General features: G+C 37.2%; 1 protein-coding gene across 1 annotated transcript in view; it reads right to left on the reverse strand.

Moving 5' to 3' along the window:
* Window positions 1-14,374, reverse strand: part of DKK2 (dickkopf Wnt signaling pathway inhibitor 2) — a 96,577-nt gene extending 82,203 nt beyond the window's left edge. The window contains exon 1 of the mRNA XM_039848711.1: window positions 13,604-14,374. Within this exon, the coding sequence (XP_039704645.1) occupies window positions 13,604-13,825 (222 nt within the window). The 5' untranslated portion in view covers window positions 13,826-14,374. The remainder of the gene's footprint in view (window positions 1-13,603) is intronic.
* Window positions 14,375-23,950: the final 9,576 nt, after the last annotated feature.

Below are 23,950 nucleotides of genomic sequence, written 5' to 3' on the forward strand. Positions count from 1 at the left end.
ACAGTAGGGCAAATAGGCAAGTAAGGAAATTTACAAAGATTTCCAATGAGCATTTTGGAAGCATTGTATTAATTTGAACAATTGCAAAAACATTTTTACTGTGTTAAGTAGTTTAGCTTTTTCTCTGAAATTTTAATCAGATGTTTGCATAAAAAAAAAATAATCTTTGAAGAATTTTTTTATTGCCCTCAGTGCATACATGCATTTTAACTAACAACTGGCACTTGAAGAAATGTGTCACCAGTTCTGGTCTCTAGGGAATTACACTGGATATGATTTGTTCCTGCCTCTTCGTTCAGGAAAAGAGTGGGTTTTGGGTGGGGAACTTACTGTTGGCTTGCACTCGTTAACTGCTTCCTGAACATCATATTCTCTGAGAAATAGTAACCATATTACACAAGTTTTGACCAGGTTCTTCTAATGGAGAAGACCTCATGATAAGATAAGATTATATTTTTTTAAAAAAAATTATAAGACTATAAATCCAACTGAGGATCTTTCACCTTAAAGCCATCATTCTTGAAGAGTTTATTATTGTAACCATACTGCTGATTTCCTGACTGAGAATGCCTTTTGAAATTTTTTGAAATTGTTTCCAGAAACTACACATTTCTCTGACATCTTTACCTTCTGTGGGGTATTTGGTTTATGGAAACAACACAAAGCCACTCAGAGACAAGTATTTTGATTCCGATGTGTAAATCAGTATGTATAACATTGTTTATGGTCATAAAATTATGACCTAAAATAAATAAACATGTAAACTACTTCTGAAGTTAATTTCAAAAGAAAGGTCTAAATGACAATATCAAAGGAATGAGTTTTCTGCAATGACCAATTTGGAAAAATAATGAGAGTGTGTTTGTTTTAAAAACTTTATGACATGATTTTAAACTCTCATCTTTATCAAATTTCTTTTTTTGATATATGTCGGCATACATTCTGCCCCTCTGCCCTATCTGTAGTAAGAGCTTGTCCAATTCACTTAACATACCCCCTCCACCAATCCACTCCCAAGTCATCAGACTCCTACCCTCCTGCTAGTGCAACGTTGTTATTTTTTACCATACTTCTAATTCCTTCTAAACCTACCTCTTCCCATTAATGTTTCTTTAGTGCATTGTAAGTGATAAAATTAGGAGCAGACCTCCTCAGGGAACAGTGAGGCATTTACAAAGGAAAAAAAAAAAATCAAAACTTAATTTCTTCTAAAACATTTGAAAAAGAAAAGGCAGACCTCACCTCTTTACAATATCATCATAATGTCCAGCATGAACAGACCTTTTCTGGACTATTTATGGAGATAGTCTTACTCTTCCAGGTCAGCTTGCCCGTCCATCAAGATTATAATCCATGAAGAATGACAGAAATAACTAGATTACATTTTCTGTTAATGAGGAAGGGTTTTTACACAAAGGTTGATACCCAGCTTTGTTTTATTTATGCTTCACTTACAGCAGAAAGCAGAACGTTCCCACTCTTACCGTAATTAAAGTTAAGATGACTAGATAACTAAGAGATGCAATACAAGTATTCATCCTTAGGAATATTTATAAAAAAGAACACTCATCCAGTTGCCAGCTCCAAGACTGTACTGGAAATAGATGCATGAACTGGACAATTTCTCCGTAGCTCTTTCAGCAGTAAAATTCCAGTTGGATTCTACAAGAAGACTACATTTGTTTTTCTGGTTACCTATATCATGAATACAGCATAGCATATGTGTCTAATAAATGTTCATTTACTGTGATCATAGCATCTAATACACCTAAGAAGTAAGCAAGCAATTAGCAACTTGACTGACTTACCTGATGAATTTAATCACATTTGAATTTGGAGACATACCAGCAAAATGTCTCTAGCTGGTTTCTCTAGCCTCCAGTTTATCTGAGGCAGCGTCATAGCACAGTGATTGAGTATATAGGCTCAATTAAAACTGCTTGGCTTTACATCCCAGCTTTGCCTCTCACCAGTTGTGTGACCCCAGAGATAAAAATAGAGAGAAACAAGAGAATTGATGACATTGCGTGTCATGTTGAGAAGTTTAGACATCATGTTCTGGAAATGGACATAAAATGGAGAAGAGCCTGATCAGATTTTTACTTTAGAAAGCTTGTGTTTGATATAGTGTAGAGAATCGTTTGAAAAAGTACAAAACTATTATAATAGTGTAATAGTCCATCGAGAAATGATAATGGTCTGAATCAAGGCAATAGCAATTAGATGACAATGAAGCAGCAAAAGAGATCAATATTAATGAAGTAGAATTTTGTAAATTAGAAAATAATTGCTTAGGAGCAGGAATAGAAAGTAGGAAGCCTAGACCGTTTCTACTTGGACAAATAATTGGTGAGATTCCTGCACATATACTGTGAATGATCACTTATTACATGGTGCACTAGGAAATGCCTCCTTAGCAATATACTAATATATTTTCAACAGCTTTGAAAAATACCCACTTTCCTGTTTGAGGAGTTTTTGACAAAACATATTTCCTTTCACACCTATGAAAACTGATTTTAACAATTTGCTATTTCCTTGAACTTTATCCATTCTGAACCCTGTAACCTAGAATGTGTCCAAAATATGACCTTCGAGTTTAGTTTCAGAGCTTTAAAAATATACTTATTTCTATTATTGAAACCCTTATTATGCCTTTACAAGAGGTTTTAAGAATATATGCCACATTTAAGTAATGCCACATTTCAGAATAAAAAAGGGCTCTTCTTGATTGACGTAGGCTAGATATTCTAACAGCATGCAAGAGAGCTGTTAGTAGCCTACAAGAATTTAAAAAAAAAAACCAAGTTTTTAGTCAGAAATGTGAAGTGTTAACTACTAGTATGAAATTTTTTGGAAGAAATCCAAGAAAAACAAAACAAGCAAAAAAAAAAAAAAACCTTCCACTTGTAATCTCTCTGCCTATTAAAAAAAAGCAATCCATCAAAACAGAAACTGAATTTATGATTCCAGAATCATAAAATTCAACTAGATTAACTCACTCTTGTGTGGATTCTAATTCAATATTTCCTTCAGAAATTCAGAAAGAAAAGGTCTTAACTTTGTTTTGTTTTTTGTTTGTTTTTTTGTAAAACGACCTCTAATGATGTTAATGTAAATAAGCAACATTTGATATTTTGCAGAGATAGAAAAAGACACTATTATTATGACTACCATTTTACTGATGAGAAAACTAAGGCTTAAAGGTATTAGATGATTTCTCTTCAAAGTCCAGCATATTAAAAAAGAGTGTAACCAAGATTTCTGACTTTATATCCCATGCTGTTCCAGGATCACCTGCTGTCTCATGTGGAAACTGTAACCATTTTCAACTGCATAGTCTTAGAAATAAAATAAAGTACGATGGTACGCATGGCATACACCCAGAAAAAACAATACTAAGGCGGGACCGCAGATTCAGATTAAACATGCCTGAAACGACGACATAATGCAACGTAGTTATTAGACACTTACTCCTGGAAGTGGAAAGAGAGGCAGAGGTTAAGCACATCCCCAGATGAAGAAGCTCATCACATCTAAGCCAGAGGCTGACGTGCAGTTGCAGAAGGGAAAGCGAGAGAGGGCTACAATGATAGATGTTTCTCTCCGAAAAGACCTGCCTGCCTCTGCTTTCTACCTCCCCTTACCAGGGCTGATTCCTCAAATACTGCTGATCTCCAAGCAAAAGTCCCAAGTTCCCTGCAGGCCCAGGGCAGTAGTCTAATGGATCAGTGGTTTTCAAACCATGGGTTTTAATCAGTCAATTCAATGAATCACTACCAGAAAGAGAGAGAGAGAGAGAGAGAGAGAGAGAGAGTGAGGGAGGACAGAACAGGAGAATAGAACAGAGCAGAACAGTCTAACAGAACTAATTTTTTTTAAAACATGTCTCACATCTCGGTACATTACCTATTTTAAGAGTTTTTTTAGCCTTTTTTTCCCCCCAGGAGTGTTGTGTATGTACTGGATCACAACGTAAAATATATTCCTTTCTGTGCATCTTTGTCAGAAAAGTTTTAAAGCCATTGGCCTGTATCCTAGATGATGCTTGGACAAGGGTCAGCAATCTGTGTCCCCACGGCCCACCATCGTTTCTTTCCCTTCTTTCATGTGTTCCTGCCGTGCAGACTCTCTACACCCAACCTTCTTGCTAATCATGTCATTAAAGTATCGTGACTGAAAAAGTGAACAAAGACAATATGGTCAAAGTTATTTTCATTAATTTCATTTAAATCTGACATGGCTGTCATCATGACATTGAGTTCTTTGATAATACATATTGACGGACACAAATTTAGAGCTGAAAAAGAGTTCTACGTATAATTCATATCCCCACAGCTTTTTAATCAACTGAATTTCATTCTCCTACATAACTTTGTTATTACAGATTTAACAGAAGCACTGCTTTTGATTATTTGAAAGGCTTCTGTTAAAAGTCAGATAATCCAAGTCCCAGCAGAAGTTTCTTTGTCACAGCCACTGACTAGCCATAGTACATTGGGCAGATCATGGCACATCTCCTAATTTGGTTCCCTCACATGTAAAATGAGTGAGTCAAAATAGATGATTTCTAAAGTATCTCCCAGCTCTGACTATACTCGCTTTAGTCTGTCATATAAGTTCTTAAAATTTGTAGATAATAAACAGTTCTATTGGTTCTTTCTATAAAGTTCTCACCTTGACAAACAATGAGTAAGCACACTTGAAGAATCTTCTTATTCATTAATTAAATATCCAAGCACTTTTAAGAGCCGATAAGTTGAAAGTAAATGTTAAAGAGGTTTTTAACACTAAAAATAAATAGTTATTTATAAAATAGAAAGCAGCAAAATATAAATATTCTTTAGTATGTAATCCAAGCTATAAAAACAGACATTATATATTACTTAGAATATATATGTACATTTTATAATCTGTAACACTTTATGAGCATAAATAATAGATACTGTACATTCTAATCAGTCATAGTTGCTTTAACAATTCTATCATAAAGAAAAAATTGGAGGCCATTTAAATCTCAAGCATCAAACAGGTAAAGATCAAGAAACAAAAGCACCTGTCTCGATAGGCATCTGCAAAGCTTCCTTTCATCACCACTGAGTGATGATGCAGACCAGAACATGAGAAGATTTGGGGCCATCAGACTTGATTCTTGCGGTCTGCATGAGTCTAACATAGGGCATTTTTTACCAGGCTTTTTGATAGCTATGAGAAATACTAAAGACTTAGTTGCCTGACTCCTGACAATTTAGACATAAAAGCCTTCATTTCTGATATGGAAAAGCTTTTGTTTGTTTCTGGAATAACTTTCAAAACAGTTGAGCATGTAAAAGGGCTCAGAAATTTAATCGAGCTAAAGGTGAGCTAAAGGTGAGTATCTGCATATGCGAAATGAGCCAAATTTCAAAGGGTGAAGATGAAGTGAAGCTAGAATGAGCAAAGATTATTATTTGAATGTGAGCTGTCATTTCAATTGGTTTTAAATGACAATATCCTCCCTCATCCTCACATTCAGATGAAGTTTTTAGTTCATTATTAGATAGAAACACTAAATGGCAAACAGCTTGTTTCCAACATGCTAAAAGAAATTTATCACATACTTCAATGAGATGGCTTTCACTCTCAATTTAACACTGTTGAAATATTTCCAAATTTCTTAAATCATAAAGAAATAAATAAATAAAAATAAAAACCTCAAAACAGAAGAAGAAAGTGAAGAGAATGAAATGGGAATAGTGAGCCCTGAATTGCTGAGTCCTGCTAGCAGGATAGCTGACACTCAAAGAGAGTAGTAAACCTTCGAAATTCTCAGCAAGCTCTCTGGACCCCAGACACTATGCAGAAAGTGTCAAGAAGCTTGTCTTTGCAGAGGCTATCTTACTTTGGAGAATATCAAATTAGAACTGTTGGCAGCATATTCTAACGTGTTCTTCCATTGTTTTGGGTCCTGTGCTTAAAAAAACTAATATCGTAGTGGTTGTTAGAACCTCCATTTATTATGATTATATTTTTAATGCTTGTTGTTCCCGTGCTTCTGTGTAATTTCACCAATTACACCAAGTACAACTATGTACTATTTTGCTTACTTCTTATAAGACAACACTGACTTATCATCCCTCTAAGTGCTAACATTCAGTATAAGAAACATGATAGCATGTGTGTGTGTGTGTTGTCTTGTTTTGTTTTGTTTTACAATTCTTGGCCTTAGTGTAATTGAGTTGTTTTGTTTCTTTCATGTACACGACATGCATTCATTTAGTCACCCCTGCCCAACTTGTTGGAGAAGAGTAAGCAGCCACTTTCTATTTGGTGCCCAAGCACTTGGCCTTGCTTATTTCTGGGATGACAGTAGTAATGATGACAGCATGATAACTACGTGCACTTTCCTCTTCCTCCCTACTTGCCAGTAAGATAAGTATCATTACTATTATGGTGACCACTGTTATTGTTAACCTATTTAACCGATTTAAAAATAAAAAGAACTAGAATTGTCACTTTTCCAAAAACATTAAGATAGTGAGCGGCAAGCCGGAACGTAGAGCCTGTTCACAGGAAACTGCCGTGCTGTAGCGCTACAGCATGAAAAAGCAGCTTGGAGGGGTCAAAAGTAAGGAAATAGCAAAAGCAATAGCAAGCTGTAAACCTAGACAACTTTCCCTGTCTGATCACAGTGTGAGGGTTGCCAGCTGAACAGACATAAAGCCATTGTAGGAAGACCCTTGAGAAGGCCCCCAGCTTGCCGCTGTCAGTGGGCTCACGGTGGCACTCAGATGCAGGGAGATGAGTATAGGGAGTGTGTGGTGGTTGCTATGAGAAAAGAAGAGAAATAGGTTTTATCCAATAATTTCCCCTTCTACTTGGGAAACACTATATTGGGAAAAGTAGAAGAAAGAAAGGTGTGTGTATGTATTTTCCTGATGACAGTGAAGAATTCTTGGCAGTGAGGCAAGGGCAGAGATAAGAACGACGTAGTACTCTGGTGCCTGCTTCTGTACCTGCCAAGGACTGCCATCCTTTGGCTGCTCAGAGTGAAGTTGGCAGCAACAGAGGGCTTGGGTTTTGCTGTGGTTTTCAATAAACCTAGAGTTATACTCATATCATTAGAAAATATAAGATAGAAGAATAAAATAAAGGTCCATATTCCTTTTAAGTCCAGAACAATCTTAGCAAATTGTGGCAACATAGCCTTGGTAGTTAAGTATGCAGACTCTAACATTATATAGCAGGAAGTATTTTGGCTTTCTTTACTTCCTGCTGTGTGACTTGCACAAATTGCATAACCTCTCTGTGTCTCAGAAGAATTTTTTTTTTTTAGCATTAATAAAATAGTTCATTATTTATAAAAATAAGAATGATACTAGGACTTGCTTCAAAGGGCTTCTGAGAGAATTCAAAGAATTAATTCAAATGAAGCATTTAGAGCAGTGCCTGGCACAGAGTAAATAACAAATGGAACCTCTTACTAAACGTAATGTGTGCTATAACTACTTGCAAGCCAGTTTAAGGAAATAATATGTCTGAAGATCATTCTTTTCTTCCAGTCCCCAGAAGAAAAAACATTCTTATTCCACAGGATAAAGCTTCATATGGAGAACTAATAACTTTTAGAAAATGTTTAGTTAGGTCCACCACTTGAAGAAGTCACTCCCCCTAATTGTGATGCTTTGATTTGTTTTCCCGTTTAATGTACTTATTCATTCATTTTATTTATTTGTTTGCTTTAGACAGGGTGGGACAATTAAAATGTCATATAATTATAAAATATTTAAATTTAAGCTATGTACCAAATTATAATACATAAATAGAATCAATTCATTAAATTAGACACTGTAATATATTTAAAAGGATTTCTGATGCACATTCATCCCTTTTACTTGACTACGGAAGAGAGGTAAGTAACTTTTTAAAACTTTATTACTTTTGTGTTTTGCTGATTTTATTTCTATATTTAGTATCTGGAGTACATGGATAAATCTAGACTATAAACTAGTCTTAAGATCACAAAAATATAATGTTATATAGGTTCAGCATTTGTGGAATAAGTGTTAGCATAATAATTCTGTTTTTAGTGTTACATAAACAAATTGCTTGAGTTAAAATACAACGATTCAAATCCCTCTGCCTTAAAGGTTTCTCTGATTTAGTTTACCCTTACAAAATCCAGGATTGATAGGACAAGCTCTCCTTAAGAACTTCTGATTAGATGTTGGTGTTATTCGTGGCCTTCCTTCTTCGGTTTGAACCGGAGGAAGTAGAAGTGGGCAGTGGCTGAAAGTTGTTAGCATGATGACCCATTGGGAAGCCACTATTTAATATATTTCGGTGGTGACTTTTCTTCCTGTGGACAGATGCTCTTATCAAAAATCTCTCATATTTTATATCAGTTGACTTCTTTGTTTGGGAGACTGGTTTATACTTGTCCTAAAAAATCCAACAGTAAGAAAAAAATATGTTGTTCTTCACTAGTTCCTGGCAAGAGCGGACAGAGGTGGAAGAGAAAATTAACTTTTGCTTACCTTAAAAAATAATACTAAATTTTTGTTTTGCGTTCCATATTTAATCGTTCTACATAGCCTTAAAGCAATCTTGCACGATGCAAATGCTTATCTATTAATTACTAACAATTTTGTTTTATATTAGGTTTTGCTTTGGATTTTTTTTCAAACGACTCAGTAAAAGGCACAGGCAGACATACAATCATCTAAATCTTTTCAATGATCAGATAAATAACTAGGAGCAGCTTTATCTCCTTTTTATAGATGAGTATAAATGACTAGAGATATAATGAAGTAAAATGACTTTAAAAGGCCATCAGGGAGTCACGGACAGAAATAAGATTGTAATTCATTTTGATGTTACGTCAATACCAAAGAATGAACCACCAGAAGAGATTGAGTCTAAAATATTAAATACATTGAGTATTATAAAAGGCCTCTATAATTTTAACAGATTATTTTAATGTTCAATTAAAATGATTGTGCAGGGAAAAGAAGAGGAAGTGGCAGTATTTTCCTAGAAAAAAACATACCAGTTATCCTTCTATTACATTGTTTTCTCTATTTTAAAAACTGTAAGACTTGAAATATCCTGGAAAGGAGTTTATATCGGAGGAGAGTACTAACGAAGACTATGGTAGGGTCAAAGTCACAGCTGGAGTGAGTTTAAGTAACCTTGTCCCTTGCTCTGTCTACTCTCGCACAAAAATAAAATGATGGATGGTCATATTTAGGTTATCATTAAAATACTTTTTTTGCTATTCACGAGGTAACCTTCCACTTGTATCAACGATCATCAATTCTCTATTATTCACAGTGAAAGGAAAGGAACCTTAGTGTAGATCGTTTCAAAATCTTTTTATTTTGGAAAATTTAATTTTAAAAATGACCTGCTTTCTTGATTACATTTAGTGTCAGTTGACATCCAGAGGAGGTAGCAGATATTTACACTCCTGTAGGCAAAAGTTGGGCTGGGGTTAATTAAAAAAAAAAAAAAATTGTATAATTTCAGAATGTGAGGAGCTCACCTACAGAAAATAAGGTGTATAGTTTATTTCAATGAGCGATTCCATGCATGTTTGTGTGTGCAAATAGATATAGCATTTTTATTAAAGAAAATACAAGTATTGGTGCTCTCTAACCAACTCCCTTAAGCTTCTGTTTCAATGTATTTTAAGCATTCTTTTTTCACCACATAGCTTCATCCAAACCACTGTCCTTCAAAGTCTAAGTTATATTAGAAAATCATAGAATCTCAATTTACGTTAAACCAGTTTCAGCTTCATTTTAGAGGCTCATGTCAGGAAGCTTATCTTTTAAAATAGAATTATTTTCCACAGTTCTACTCATAACATTCAAAAATATTTCAAAATCCTAAACATTGAGTTCAAATTAATATGCTTATCTCAAAAAGGTAAAGCAAGAAGTAAAGACTAAAAGAAGCAATTACAGACACAATTTCAAAAGGGTTTTCATTCCTACACGGAAAAAAAAAAAAAAATCATTGTGAATCGCAAAGGTAAATTGGTTTTATAAATTACTTTTTTTAAAATTTGTTTTTAAGATAGCCAGTAAAAGTTGATACTTCGAATTCCAGAGGTGATGTCAAGCAAAAGTGTGCTTAACTAGAATATATTTATCCATATGATATTGAAGATTTTGTTTAAAATTAACTTTGATTTAAAAAATTTGAAGTAGTCCCTTTAGAAATTGAAATATATAAATATTGACACATATATAGGTTAGTAACAGTCCTACAGCCTAATTTATCCCATATCCATATATCTACATACACTGCTTCTTCAAACCCATTAGCAACAGATGCAAACAGAAAGTCAAATTGAAACATTAATGTGAATAATTCAGCAAAATTATTTTTGCTACTTCTGAACCAACTCCCTGGATACTACCACATTCAACTATCTATGTTAGTTTCAGTCATAACTCACAGCTGTGTCTTTGAAAGAAAACCTAAGAACGAGAATTGTATCACCTTTAGAAAACAGTGTGTTTTTTCTGAAAGCCCTATAAATTGTTCCCAAAATTCAAAGGTACATTTTCTAGAAGTGATTTGCAAATAATCCGTATTATTTGCAAATCACTTCTAGAAAATGCTAAAATAAGTAGAATTCCTATAAATAAGAATGTTTTCTTCATATGAAATCAGGCTATAGTGAATCAAGAAAATCTTGGGGCAAGTTTAGTCTCATTTTCACTTTTGTAGATTAATGAATTGCTAAATTTCTTCAATAATTTCTTCTACAATGGCAATAAATTTTAATTTGAATTCTATATCTCGAAAGTAAATCAGAAAAAATAGCCAATTTTCACTACAAAAAAGATCAAAAAACAAATTTCTAATATGCCTATTTGAAATTGCATCCTATAGTTCCTTGTTTCTGTATTTCTGAGATGCATATATTTCAGCATCATTAGTCAAGGATAGGGAAAAGGGTGAGAATTAAGCTTATTAGGCCTCAGGATGAAACTACATAATTAGCTAGTTTGATCAGTTGGCACTTTACTGCCAATTTTCTCAATCGATCATATTTTTCTATTATGACAGATAAAAATTCAGCTTAGCTACATTTCAATTCTAGAGTTTTTCTTCATAAAAGGAAGTGACATCTTCCCTTTTGAATTGTTTTTCTAACCTTCATTCCATTATTAAAAACAAAAGTACTGAGAATTTTGGTAACCATGTAACTAGTGACACAGAGAAGATAAAGAGACCCTTAAATATTCAAATAATCCTCTTCCTACTTCAGAGAGACATTTTTTTCTGTTTCTTCATAGCAATACACATTTGAGATTACACACTAAACAAGCGAGAAGCCAGAATATACAAAAGATAAACTTCTCATTTTCCAGCTATCTTCCTACAATTCAACTCAATGTTTTATTTTATGTTACGATTATCTCTGATATGTTACAATTTTCTCATAGACCCAAGGTCAAATTTTAAGTGTCTGATCTTACGGTTAAATAAATTATATTCTATAGAATATAATTCTAAATAATGGAGAGCATATGAGACGTTCAACTAAAAAAAAGTTCAACTCACTTGTAAAATAAATAAATCTTCGATGTAAAGACATGCAAATAGAATTACAACCTGTTTAAGGAGATATTTGGAGAGAGCAAAATAAATAGTTTATACACATTTTTATACATATATACTATCAAAACATAAAGAATAAGCTGGATTCTGGGGTGCATCCCTCAGTCTTGTCCATGTAACCCCACAGCTATTGATAGCGCTGACATACTGATAATTTGACTGAGGAACATCAGGTGTTGATGCTCAACTGTGAAGGGAACAGAAGGTCCTTTACAGAAATTCACAGAATGTACATGGATTAGAATCGAAAGGAGCCTCAAAAGGTCTTTGTGTCCATCCCTGTGTCCTTGACTGACTAAATATTAAGCTCTTTTAACAACTGATATGGTGGAATTTGAAGTCAGTAGCGTTAGAGATATGTCTGACGATATGATTGCGAGAATCCTTTCTTTGCAACCTTTGCCCATCTCATGATTCTAAAAGGATGTGAAGTCCATTCCTATTGAAAATGTCAGGATGTTCTCATTGAAAAGTCTGTCCCTACTGAAAATATTCCCTTTTTCTCTTTGAGGAAAGAGAAAAAAACAAATGATAGTGCTCAAGTAAGCATGGAAGTACATGACATGTGTGTGAAAATGTGCAAAAGATATGTATGCGTGTAGTGTGTACATATATATATTTTTTATTTCCCTTGAGATCCTTTAAACAATTCTATGCTTGCAGACATTGTATTCTTTTGAGCAGACAGCTGAAATGTTTGACATTTCAAAGCCCAGGAAGCATTCAGAAACTGCGAAACCTGTAAAACTGTCCCATAAATGGGCAGAAGGGGGCCAAGGTTGGGCCAAGTCTTCTCTTGCTGTCCATCCAGGACTGGCCCTCACTGTCAATCTTCACCCTGAGGTTTGCCCTGGGGACAGGGGCAGAGGAGGACACTGAGAGCGCACAGAACGGCTGCAGTTGGCTACTTTGATGAAACAAGGAAACTTGGATTCTGGGTTCTGTGGGACAATGAACTGCCTTCAAGGGTTGACAGTTATGCTGTGCGAAGTGCGTGTGCTGTTTGGCAAACTGGCTTTCGGTTTGGCTTGCTACAAAAAGAGCGGAAGGGGGAGCTGTCGTGGTTCCCAGTGCCCACAGGGCCCCCTCTCCTGGCCGCAGCGCGCCGGCCACCGCTAGTGCCCAGTGGGCGCGCTCCTGTCTCTGTGTGTGTCTGTTTGTGTAACTGTTTGCATGTTATCTATCTGTCAATCTATCTGTGAGACAGAGAAATAGTTCCCTCTCGCAAAAATGCCTCCGGCGTCTTTCTTGCTGTTGTCGCCCGCATGCCGGTCGACCGCATCTTTAATGCTGTCATTGCCACTTCATTACTATGCTTTCTCCTGGATGATTTATTTACAATTCTACAGGAGTGAGAAATGCGCGCCTATTGAAGCTTTCTGTCTGTGATCTTACTTCTTTGGAAGGAGAAAGTTAGTGGGAGGAAAGGAGAACCTGAAAGGGATAACCCATCCTTCAGATTGTAAAATGTAATGGTTAAGAGCCCAGGACCCCGGCTCGGACTGTTGGGATTGGAATCTCTCTCTGCCCCTCAAACTAGCTGTGTACCTTGGGCAAATTGTTTCTACTCTGTGCCTCAATTTCTTCATTTGCAGAATGGGACGGTAACAGCGCCTAGCTCATAGGACTGTGAAGATTAAATATACGTAAAACTCTTAGAACAGTGCCAGTTGCTGTGTGTTAGCTATTAACATCGTCCTTGGCTTCTCCGTGTTAAATTTAGAGAAGGACCATTCTGGTCAGTTCCCCACCGGTACGCCCTAGGTTTCGGCACAGAACCTTAACCCGCCCGCTCCATGCCCTCCGGGACCAGCAACCACCCAGCCACCTTTGCCCTCGAAGACCTGCTCTGGGACCCCCTCCCCAGCTGTCGTGCGAGCCACACCTGGGGGCGCACTCTGAAGGTTAAGGGAGCAAAGCCAAACGATGCGCTCGAGAGCGCTGGTCCTTCCCTCTTCTGAAGAGAGTATTTGGGGTGTTTTCCTACCTGCCCCAGGTTTTTGCCCTTCTTACTGCCGCCGAAAGCCAGTCCTTGGTATGTGCCCGCAGATCGATTGGCGGCCTGTGCAGGCGTCTCCCCGCCCAGAGAGGATTTGATGGAGTTGAGTTTGGCCCGTGAGCTGCCGAGCTGTGAGCTCTCCACCATCAGCACCGCGGCCAGTAGTAGCAGGCAGCGGGACGAGTCCTTGCCCCGCATCAACGCAGCCATCTCCCGGCGAGGGGTACCCGGGGAGGCGCAAAAACCGGAGGGATACTGGCGCAAGGGGAGGGAAGACCCCAACACTGGGCCCCTCACTCGAGGCGCGGAGGCTCGCAGACTGTGTTCCCCCAACCCCACTTGTCTTCGGGGAACCAGCACCGTGTGAACTCAGTCTCACGACTCAAACCAGGAGCGACTACGACCCAAGAAAGACCACTTCTCCACCAGGGCAGGAAGTTCTGTAGTAACTGGAAGCAATCAAAGGCGAGGCGCCTTCTTGCCAAGGAGGCGTGACTCGAGGTACTAGAAGACCCAGCCTCACCGACCGCACCGCTTCCGCTGCTCTTTGCCCCGCACCTCCGTGGTCCCGCCCGGATCTCCGCGGTCCAATCCTCCTCTTAATTGCTCAGGAGATTCGCACTAGTTCCTTCTTCCGCCTCAGTTGCTTTTCTCTCCTCTTTGCCTGCCTACCCTTTATGGACTTTGCAGGATTCAACCTTTGCAGGACTCAAGTCTTTCTTTTCAATGACAGCGGGCGCTAGAATGAGAGATCAGGAACCGCCCCCAGACTGGACTCTCCAGGTTCGAGGTTAGCCCCCACGCGCGCACGCACAGGTCCCTGTCCAAGTGCTGTCTCCCTCTCTGCAGGCGTCTGCTCTCGCCGCCGCCCCCTGTGCTTTTATAGCTTCCCATACTGCTTTTTTTCTCCGCCCCAATTCAAAGTGACAAAGAGTGAAACATTTCACCCCCATGTTCCTGCTCCCCATTTCCCCTGCCGCTTCCCCTCCTTCCTCCTCCTTTCCCCCTCCCATCTTCCTCCACCCCACAACAACTGAGAAAATGGGATTCACTCCCAGGGGAACTAGAGGGCTTCTAATTCTCACAGCACCAGAGAGTGGAAGGACCTGTAGAAACAGACGGAGCGCAAATGTGGAAGTGGAGAGGAGCGCGCCGCCACCGCGGTTGGGGACCGCCAGCGCTCTTCCTTAGGTTCCCAGCCCCTCCCCAGCCCCTGACTCGGACAGGAACACAGGAAAACCTCTGCAGAAGACTGAAGAAAGAGAGCATCTGGGCGTTAATACTGTGGTCTGTGTTTTCTCAAGTTGGGTTTTAGCCTGTGTTTCCTAGTGGATGTGTGACTGGCGCTATGTTCGTGCGCCTGGGGTGCCGGACCGATCCGGTTGGGGGCTTTGGAACCGGAGAGAAGAGAACTAGAGAAGGGCTGGAAAGATGCTCCTCGTTTCCCTCCTGGGAGGCGTTCAGGACTTTCTAGTCTTGATATTCTCTGCCCTGTAGCCTCCTACGCCACTACACACGCAGCCTATGTCCACGTCTTAGAGGGTCTGGGAGGAATGGGGTATCCCTGAGTATACTCGGAACGTTTGAACCTCACAGTTCCACCGGACATCTTTAGCATGCCAGGCAACTGCCCCTTTGAAAAGAGGAAATCCCAGACAGGAATGAACGGGGGCAGGGGAGCAGTTGAGTCCTGCCTTCCTCGGCTTCCTGCTCCTAGCCCCTGGGAATTCCATGGAAAGCCTTTCCTGCCAGACCCTCAGTCTCCTCAAGTCCCGTTCGCTTCTGCGAAAGTCCTAGGAGGCTCCAAAAGAGGCTGGGGCGCGCGGGCGCGCGGCGCTTGGGGGGGCCAGGGGCAGCGGCCTGGCGAGGTGCTGGAATACTGCAAGAGACAAATTGTCCCAGGCAAGCTCCGGGCTTGGAGAGGTTTGTCCACCAGGCGCCAAGGCTTCCAAGGCAATGCAAGGGGTTGAGAAGTTTTGGAATTTCTCTTTCTAAGCCTTTAACGCCTGCGTGCCGAGAAATCGAGGCAGTGCAGCGCAACTTGGGAGACTAACTGGTAGGGGAGGAAGCTGCTCGCTCCAGTTAGTTGTATGCTAGAATTTCAGTACTTGGGTTCCTGAGCTTTCACACCCCATCCTGGCACATACCAGCACAGCATGTACAGGAGTATGCATTCAACATGTCGCTGATTGAGAATATTAGTGACTCCTTTCTTTTCCCTCAAAAAGGCCGAGTTTTAAAGTGTGATTTATAACTGAGTTCTTGAAGACAGCACCAGCCTCTGCCCTAATCTGTGAGTCTGTTTGACGTTGAATTCTCCATTTTCAGAAAGATTGTTTAAAAAAAAAATAAAATAAAATACACAGCAAAGGGAGATTAAAACTTGAGAAACCCTCTGGCATGGTTTCTTATCTTGGATTGCCTCGTGCTTCCTTAGGATAGAAATGTTCACATTAAAAAAATTTTTTCACTATTAAAAAATACACTCAGGAATGGATTTGTAAGAACAAGCAGAGCATTCCAGGCACTAGTGGAGGGCAAGGAAACTGACCCCTACTATGTAAGTAAGAAATTGGGATTCAGAGCTTAGACTTTGCAGAAGATTTTCTCATCAAAAACAAACAAACAAACAAACAAAAAACATTAGAGAAATGGAGAAAATTGAGTTAGGAGTCTACAGGTTCGATATTCTTTCAAGAGCATTTTAGAGCAAAAGGAAAAAGAAAAAAAAAACAAAAGAAAGCTAACTATGTAGCAAGAAATCACTCTGCATCCATTTGAAAGGTGCGAATATCCATCATCTGCTGAAGAACAAACTCAGATGAACCAAGAGAAAATTCGAAAATATTTTGTCTATTTTTGTCAGTTCCCTTTCACTTTACTTCCACTCAGAATAGGATCCCTTCTAACTCTGATATGTACTGCTAAAAAGGAAGGTGATATAAAGCTCAGCGTATTGACTCTCAAGAAACCCCTTAACTTAGGGTATCATGATAAAGACATTATCTCAGAGGCTTACACAACACCTTACAAACTCCAAAAGCTTTTACAAATACACTTAAAAATCCAAATTTACATGAACTTTGCAAATAGTCTCCTCTCTATATAAAACAAAATCACACTATGGAATCAAATGCTAAAACATACACAACTACGCCTTAGTCTGAAAAAGAGGTACAAATTAATTTTATTCATGATCCAAATGCTCTCTGTAAAATTGTGTAACAGACCAAAACAGAAATCCATAACCCAAATGTAGACGTACATACATACACAAAATCAACTAACTGCACATAAACATAATCTTTGGATTACTGTCATAACCCCACATGTGTTTTCTCGTGTGCATTTCATAAATATGAAGATAACAAGCTTCATATTTAATTGGAAAAATAGTTTTTTTTAATGCTTCTTGAAATAACATTATTAGAGAGGGTATATATGTACATATATGTATATATATATATATGTGTATGTGTGTGTGTATACATATATATGTAACACTGTACAGAAGTGTATATATATATATAACACTGTACAGCAGTAAAGATAGTGACCCTTGTCTGGAAGAAATACCTCTGTGGACAGTTTTTTTCTTTGGCCATCCTTTCCTCCTACTCTGCTCCTCCAGTTGTGGGGTCATTTTGGTTCCTAGAAAAACCACAACTGTCTCAGCAGTTGTTTATGGATCCTAGTTGCCTTCTGAATACTTAGCCCCAAGGTGAACTAAATATACACTACATCTCATATCCATATTCTTGTTTTCCATCTCTGACTCTCTCCCTGTATTAGCAACCTTTTCTTACAAGTCTCTTTAGCAGTTGATGCATTTACTACATATTTATTAAGTTTACGGCCTTGAGGATACAAAATGAATAAGTCAGGGCCTTAGTCATAGAGAGGCTTGCAGTCCACTGTCAAGGCCATGCCTCGCTGAGATCTGCTGTCAGTCCCACTCAGGAGCTGCTACTATGAGCCTTCCTCTAGTTTCATCCACTGCTGAATTCTGCTAATCTCAGTCTCTCACAGGGTAGCTGGAACTTCTAAGCTGGATTACATTCGTGTAACTTTGGGAATAAAAAAATTAGAGATGACATCCCCCCCTCACAGAATCTTTCCTTTCCTCATAAGTTACATGAACATTTTAATAGTGTACAGAGAGACAACACTTCTACTTTTGTGGTTGAACCTGGAGAAATGATACTAGTCATGGTCATTTTAGGTTAGGAAGAACAAAAGTATGGTACCCTGGCAAACCTGTGAAGGGAAATTACTTTTTAGTAGTTCCTACAGGACCCCAAATCATCTTGTCCACATAGCATGAATATGAAAGACCTTCTTATTGGATGTTCAAGGATTTGGAAAATATGGTTATATAGCTTTCCTTGCTTCATAGTAAACCAGGCTACCTGGTTCTCTATTCTAGCAGTACTCACACTTTGGATTTTATCACATGAGAATTTTATGTTTCTCACTCTGAAGAACAATAGTACCATGAGTTGCAGTTGATTACATTTTAAATAATTTGTAACAAATGTGAGCACCAGTATTCTGAACGTTTTTTTGTGTTTCTTGATAGGACTAATTTCTAGCCCAGATATGAAAAATTGCATCCCCTATTTGGTCCCTGCCTTAGTTTCAGCTGTTAACTCTCTTCTGCCTTGATCTCATGGACAACAGGACCAGCTAATGAGAGAGAGACTCATCACTCACATTTGAAGCTATGTTTGACATAAACATGCACAAGTGAAATGGTTCAAGGGATTTCATAGTAAATTTGAGACATAATTGCTTAACCAATGGCTTGTTTTTTGATCCTTGACATATAGATCATTTCTTCAATACTTAATTTGCCACCCAAATGAAAAGAATTACTGAACAGGTCCCTCCCCTAGAGCCTGAACCTAATTAATAGCAAGTGTGCAAATAATACAGTTAGAAACTCAGGTAGAAAAACTTCCACTGACAGGTGAGCGACCTTGGGTGGAACTGAAATTACAAGGAACTTCCAAATATTTAACACCAAATCTTACCTTTTATGATATACGATTCCTCTTGTTCTATCTGCTGCATATTCCTTCTGGTGGCCCACTTACTCCCAGTAGGCTGAGCCCCGGTAGGCTCTTTGAAGATGCATCTTTGGAAACAGTACTATACTTGGCGGTGAAAGAGAAACATGTTTAATTCTCGAGAAAGGTTCATTGCAAGAAATCTCATCTTGATGAGCAACAAAACAACGTTTAGATAACATGAACCAGTAGCTTCCAAATTCTGTTCCTTAGATCTCTAGGGTTCTACAGAAGTCTCACAAGGAAGTAAGTGCTGCTGTGTTTTTGATAGACCCTCATGAGATAGGGCTCCAGCAACGTGGATTTTTAAAGGCCTGTTTTTGTTATTTTCCTTCTTTAGGGGAGGGTAGTATTGATTGGTTGGTTTTAATCATCTCTTAACTGTTCAGATTTAAAAGCCACGGTGAGTTGGGCAAAATATACTATGACCTTCAACCTGCTAATCAGCGAGATAGAATGTGTCTACACTGTTATTATTACAGATTATTTCTACAACCATTACCAAATAGGAAAAGTATTGAAAAATTTGACAATTTATTCAGTCAGAAATGATTTGGTTGTTGGAAGTAGGGAATATTAAAAAATTGAAGGGCAGTGTAGTTAATCTAGTCATGGTACAATGTGTTTGTTCCTGGTCCGTTAACTGAATTTATGACTAATGAACATGAAAAAAAAACTTTCACTATAAAATAAATTATGGCACAGATTAAAAATAATGGAAAAACTATTTGCAAAAAATAAGTAAATATGTTCCCACATGACAATTTAAAATCTGTCTTTGAAGCATCACTGGGCTTGGTAACAAAGAATGTAAATGCGTTTAGTTTATCTTTGAATCATCGTTCTGTAATAGAGCCTATCTTTTGATACTCTAGAAATAGGCTACAATTCTCAAGAACAGTTTTAGATATAAAAAATCAAGATATTAAATATAAATCAACTTAAGGAATTTTATAGGTAACTGGCTTAGCATACATAGCAATAATAAAACATAATAATAAGCAAAATATATCGAATGCTTACTATGCTAGGTTTGTTAAGTACTTTATGCATATTGCATATATTATCTCTTATTTGTATTCCATAGTTTATGCCTTCAAAACAATGTTCAACATTAAAATAATACTGAGCAAAGACTGGCTTGCGCCACAGCAGGCCCTCCTTTATATCATAGATGCCCAGTCATGGCAAAAATGTGAAGTTCATCTAAGAAAAGGAGTATCCACCAGAAGAAAATAAAGGTGTCTTTGCAGTACTGCAGTAGGGCTTAACACTCATTCCTTTGCAGGACTCAGGATAAATCACTTAGTGAAAAGCTACAAATAATACCAAGAACATAAATGGGTGAGTACATATACTGCAGCTTTGTGCAATATAATAAAGCCTCTTGGAAACTAAATGATTATTTAGCAGAAAGCCAAAAAAAGCTCTTTACAAGAAAGTTGTTGTCTTAGTCCACTTGGACTGCTATAACAAAATATCACAGACTGGGTGGCTTAAACAACAGAAATTTATTTTCTCTCCGCTCTAAGGGTGTGAAGTCCAAGATCAAGGTGTTAGCAAGTTTGGTTTCTCCTAATCCCTCTCTCCTAAGTCTTGCAGATGGCCCCCTTCTCACTGTGACATGGTCATGGGAGATGTGACATACACTTAAAAACATTTAAAATTTTTTTTCTATTACCATTTTATTTCTGGCCTGTGCTAATAGTAACTTCCTCATCTTTCTCTGTGTGCGTGTGAATTATGGCTCAATGCGAACCCAGTTGACTGAATCTGAATGTGATTGTCAAGATTCCACTGGGGCCCTGAAAAAGAAAACAAGGAATACAAGCTATTCGCCAAGAAGATAAGTCATTTCTACATTTAAAAACAGTACTTTGCTAATGAAAGATGGAAACAATAAAATACTGGAGTAGATGGTACAAAAATGAAATCATGGTAGATCAAAGAAAAAGGAAGTGGCAATCAAAAATAGAATGATCTAGCAATCAGCAAGTTGTTCTGTTACTAACTTAATTTGTCCACTCGTTTATTTTGATTTGTTCAATTTAGTCAGTAAATTAATAGTCACTTGGAATTACAGTACCTTTAATTAATTCAAGGCAGTGCTAAGTATGTGGAAGCAAAGGGAATATCTAATTTCATTAAAACTGTTCATGAAATCATTTTTTAATGTATGCGCACTTTGACCACTAAGTTTTCAAATCATCAAGAACTCTGAGTTAGAATAAGCTTAAATTTAGTTTAATTTTTATTGTTGTTGTTTTTATTCTTTCTGAAATCCACTAAACGCTATTTTGATTGTTAGTCTCAAGGATATATGTGCAGATTTGTATATACCTAAGATTAAATAATATCTTCTAGAACACAACCACTGTTTACATGTTCTAAAATTGAGTTAACCTTATTCTCCAATACCGATGTTGTGTGTTTTAATTAACAAGAAAATGAAATTCTTAAATCTTTGATATATTTGCCTTTTAGGTATCACATTGTATTGTATAAATATAGCTTAACATGTAATAGAATTCAAATTTAGAAAACTATCCTTTTGTTCTATTGAACACTGGATGGCATTGGGGCCAGGGATCATGCAAACTGGGACTCCTTCTAACATGACAAGGCAAAATCCATTTATAACCTTCTAAGCACTACTTTTAAATTCATGGATTACCTGATCTTCCTCATATGTTTTCATAATTCTAGTAGGTCATCCATTAGAAAGCTAACTGTTGCAATTTCTGATCAAAAGTTGTGTTTATTACAACACCATTTATTCTCTTTAGCCAAGTGTAGATACAGCCTAAAACTATTATCTGTAAGTCAATTTGTACACTGTCGCTCATTTGTAAAGCACTTTCTGAGTATAGCAGACACGATCATCTGATTTTCATTTTCAGTGGCCATTGAATATTAAAATGCCTCTGAGACCACTCTAAGTAATGTCTCTAAGTAAATCCATATATATGTGGGATGGAAATTGCAACCCATCATGATATTATCGTTTGACAAGAGAAGAGTTCCAGTTAACTGTTAGAAATGTGCTTTAAAAAGGATAATAATCTTACAGTTATTATTAGTTTGCAAGACTAGGAGATGTCCAAGTTTACACAGCAGAGGGCAGTAATGCACATTTATCGATGGTAAGAGATATGAAGAGCTAGAGATTATTATAAAGTAACCTTTCTGGAGAAAAGTGTTTTAAGGACTTTTCTATACCAGTGTTAGTGGATGAAAGACATCCAAAAAAAGAATTTGTCTATCTTTCCCATGAAGAGGTTGGAATATTTCTCAAATTTTAGATTGTCAAGATTTAAAACAAATAAACAAAAACAGAAAGGTTTTTCTTATCCAACTACAAACAAAGAGCCTTCTTTTGTCAAGGCCTATGCAGTGATTGTCTATAAAGCATTGAAATCTATGGCAAAAACTCTTCAAAGCTACTCAGAAACAAAGGCAAATAACTGATGTTGCAAATGATCCAGTGAACATACAGAATGCATTGGAAATTAACACCTACTTAATCTTACTACCACTTCATTCTCAAACTCTCTCTGGTTACTTGAAAAAACTGCAGTGAAATCTAAGAACCTCAGTATTTATCCCTCCTTTAGTTCCTGTGACTACCCATCAAAGTAACAATGTTTGAATCTTTTTGTCCCGGGTCTTTAAAAAAACTGCTTCAACAAGCTGCTTCCCACTTCGCTCACGCTATCTGAGCTCTACCCTTGTTCTACTACTTACAATAACCATCAAACAAAGCAGCCCCAATAAAAGGGTTGGTGTTATTCAAAAAACTTATAGACAAAAATTTGAAGGTAGAGTCTAGGAATGTATGATGGCATAGTTTTTAAACTTCTGCTATACAAAACCAGAAAAAGATACTAGGATAACAAACTGCCCCTCGCCCCCCAAACATACCAAAAAGCAAAACATCTACACTAAAATTAGGCAACAAGCTAAGTGAACAAAATCACCAGCAGTTATAAGGCCTACATAATATCAATTTCTATGAAAAAGAATATTGAGAGAAAGCAATGGGGCTCTGACAATAACAGAACCCTCTAATCACAACAGGTCCTGATTGGAAGGAACACAGACAATCTGGGAACAAAACCAGGAGGAAATGGGTTCTGTGGGCTCTAAATCAAGGAACAAAGCCCTCAATGAGAACAAACTCATGAAATAGAATCCAAATTAAATAGGCCAGGAACAAGCAAGACAAAATGAAAGTCTAGATAAAAATTAGCAAAGGGAGGAAGTAGATCTCGAAAATATGAGGCCATTTAAAAAATCACTTTGTAAACACAGTAGAAGAGGGAGTAATATAGAAGAACAATAGAAGAGCAATGAAAATAGGAAAGTTACTCTGTCCCAAACCTCTCTAATAGCAAAAAAATAATAATTTTGACTTAGAACTGGGCAACAAAAAAGATTGTCACCCAATCCTGTATAAATTTAATATATGAACAACAGAGAATAAAGACTAGAATAGCAGCATCACTACAAGCAAGCCAAAAAATAATGCCCAGTAAACACATAAAAACAATAACTTTATATAATAATAAAACACTAAAGGAAATTAAGAAAAAAAATGAAACTGTGAATGAACATCATAAATTGGAATTAGAAAAACTCTAATAATATGTTTCAAGAAAGAAAAAATTTGAAAAGAAATATAATAAGAAAAATAATTTCAGAAATGAAGATTGAACTGGAAAGAACAAAAGAGAAAATGTAATGCTTTAGGAGAAATATTAGATAAAAAGGAGAGACATTAGATACGTCAAAAAGAAAAAGGAAGATTAAAAAGAGTTCAAACAAATGACAAATGTAGAATACAGGAAAAGAATATCCAACATACTTATAATAGTTTTCCCCAAATAAGAAACACAATGGAACAAAACACACGAAATAAAATATTTTTTTCAAATGTTCTAAAATAACTTGAACAAAAAAACTTTACATGTCATAAATTTACACAAGGGGATGTCAATCCAGAATGGACAACACCATAACGTATTCTAGTTTAACTACTAAACTTGAAAAAAATATGCTTTAGCCAGTAGTCAAAAAGCTCGTGTCACTTTCAACAATCATGTTTTATTCCAGGAGACAATTAAGTAACATAATCTAAGATGCACAAAGGAAAAAAAAAAAGTGAAGCAAGGGATCTAAATACAGCTATGTACAACTGACCTTCATGTACAAAGGTTCCAGATAAAATAGTTTGTGATCCAAGAAATCAGAGAACATTATTTACATA

The sequence above is a fragment of the Pteropus medius genome, unplaced genomic scaffold (assembly GCF_902729225.1).
Source record: "Pteropus medius unplaced genomic scaffold, Ma_sr-lr_union100, whole genome shotgun sequence".
NCBI lineage: Eukaryota > Metazoa > Chordata > Mammalia > Chiroptera > Pteropodidae > Pteropus > Pteropus medius.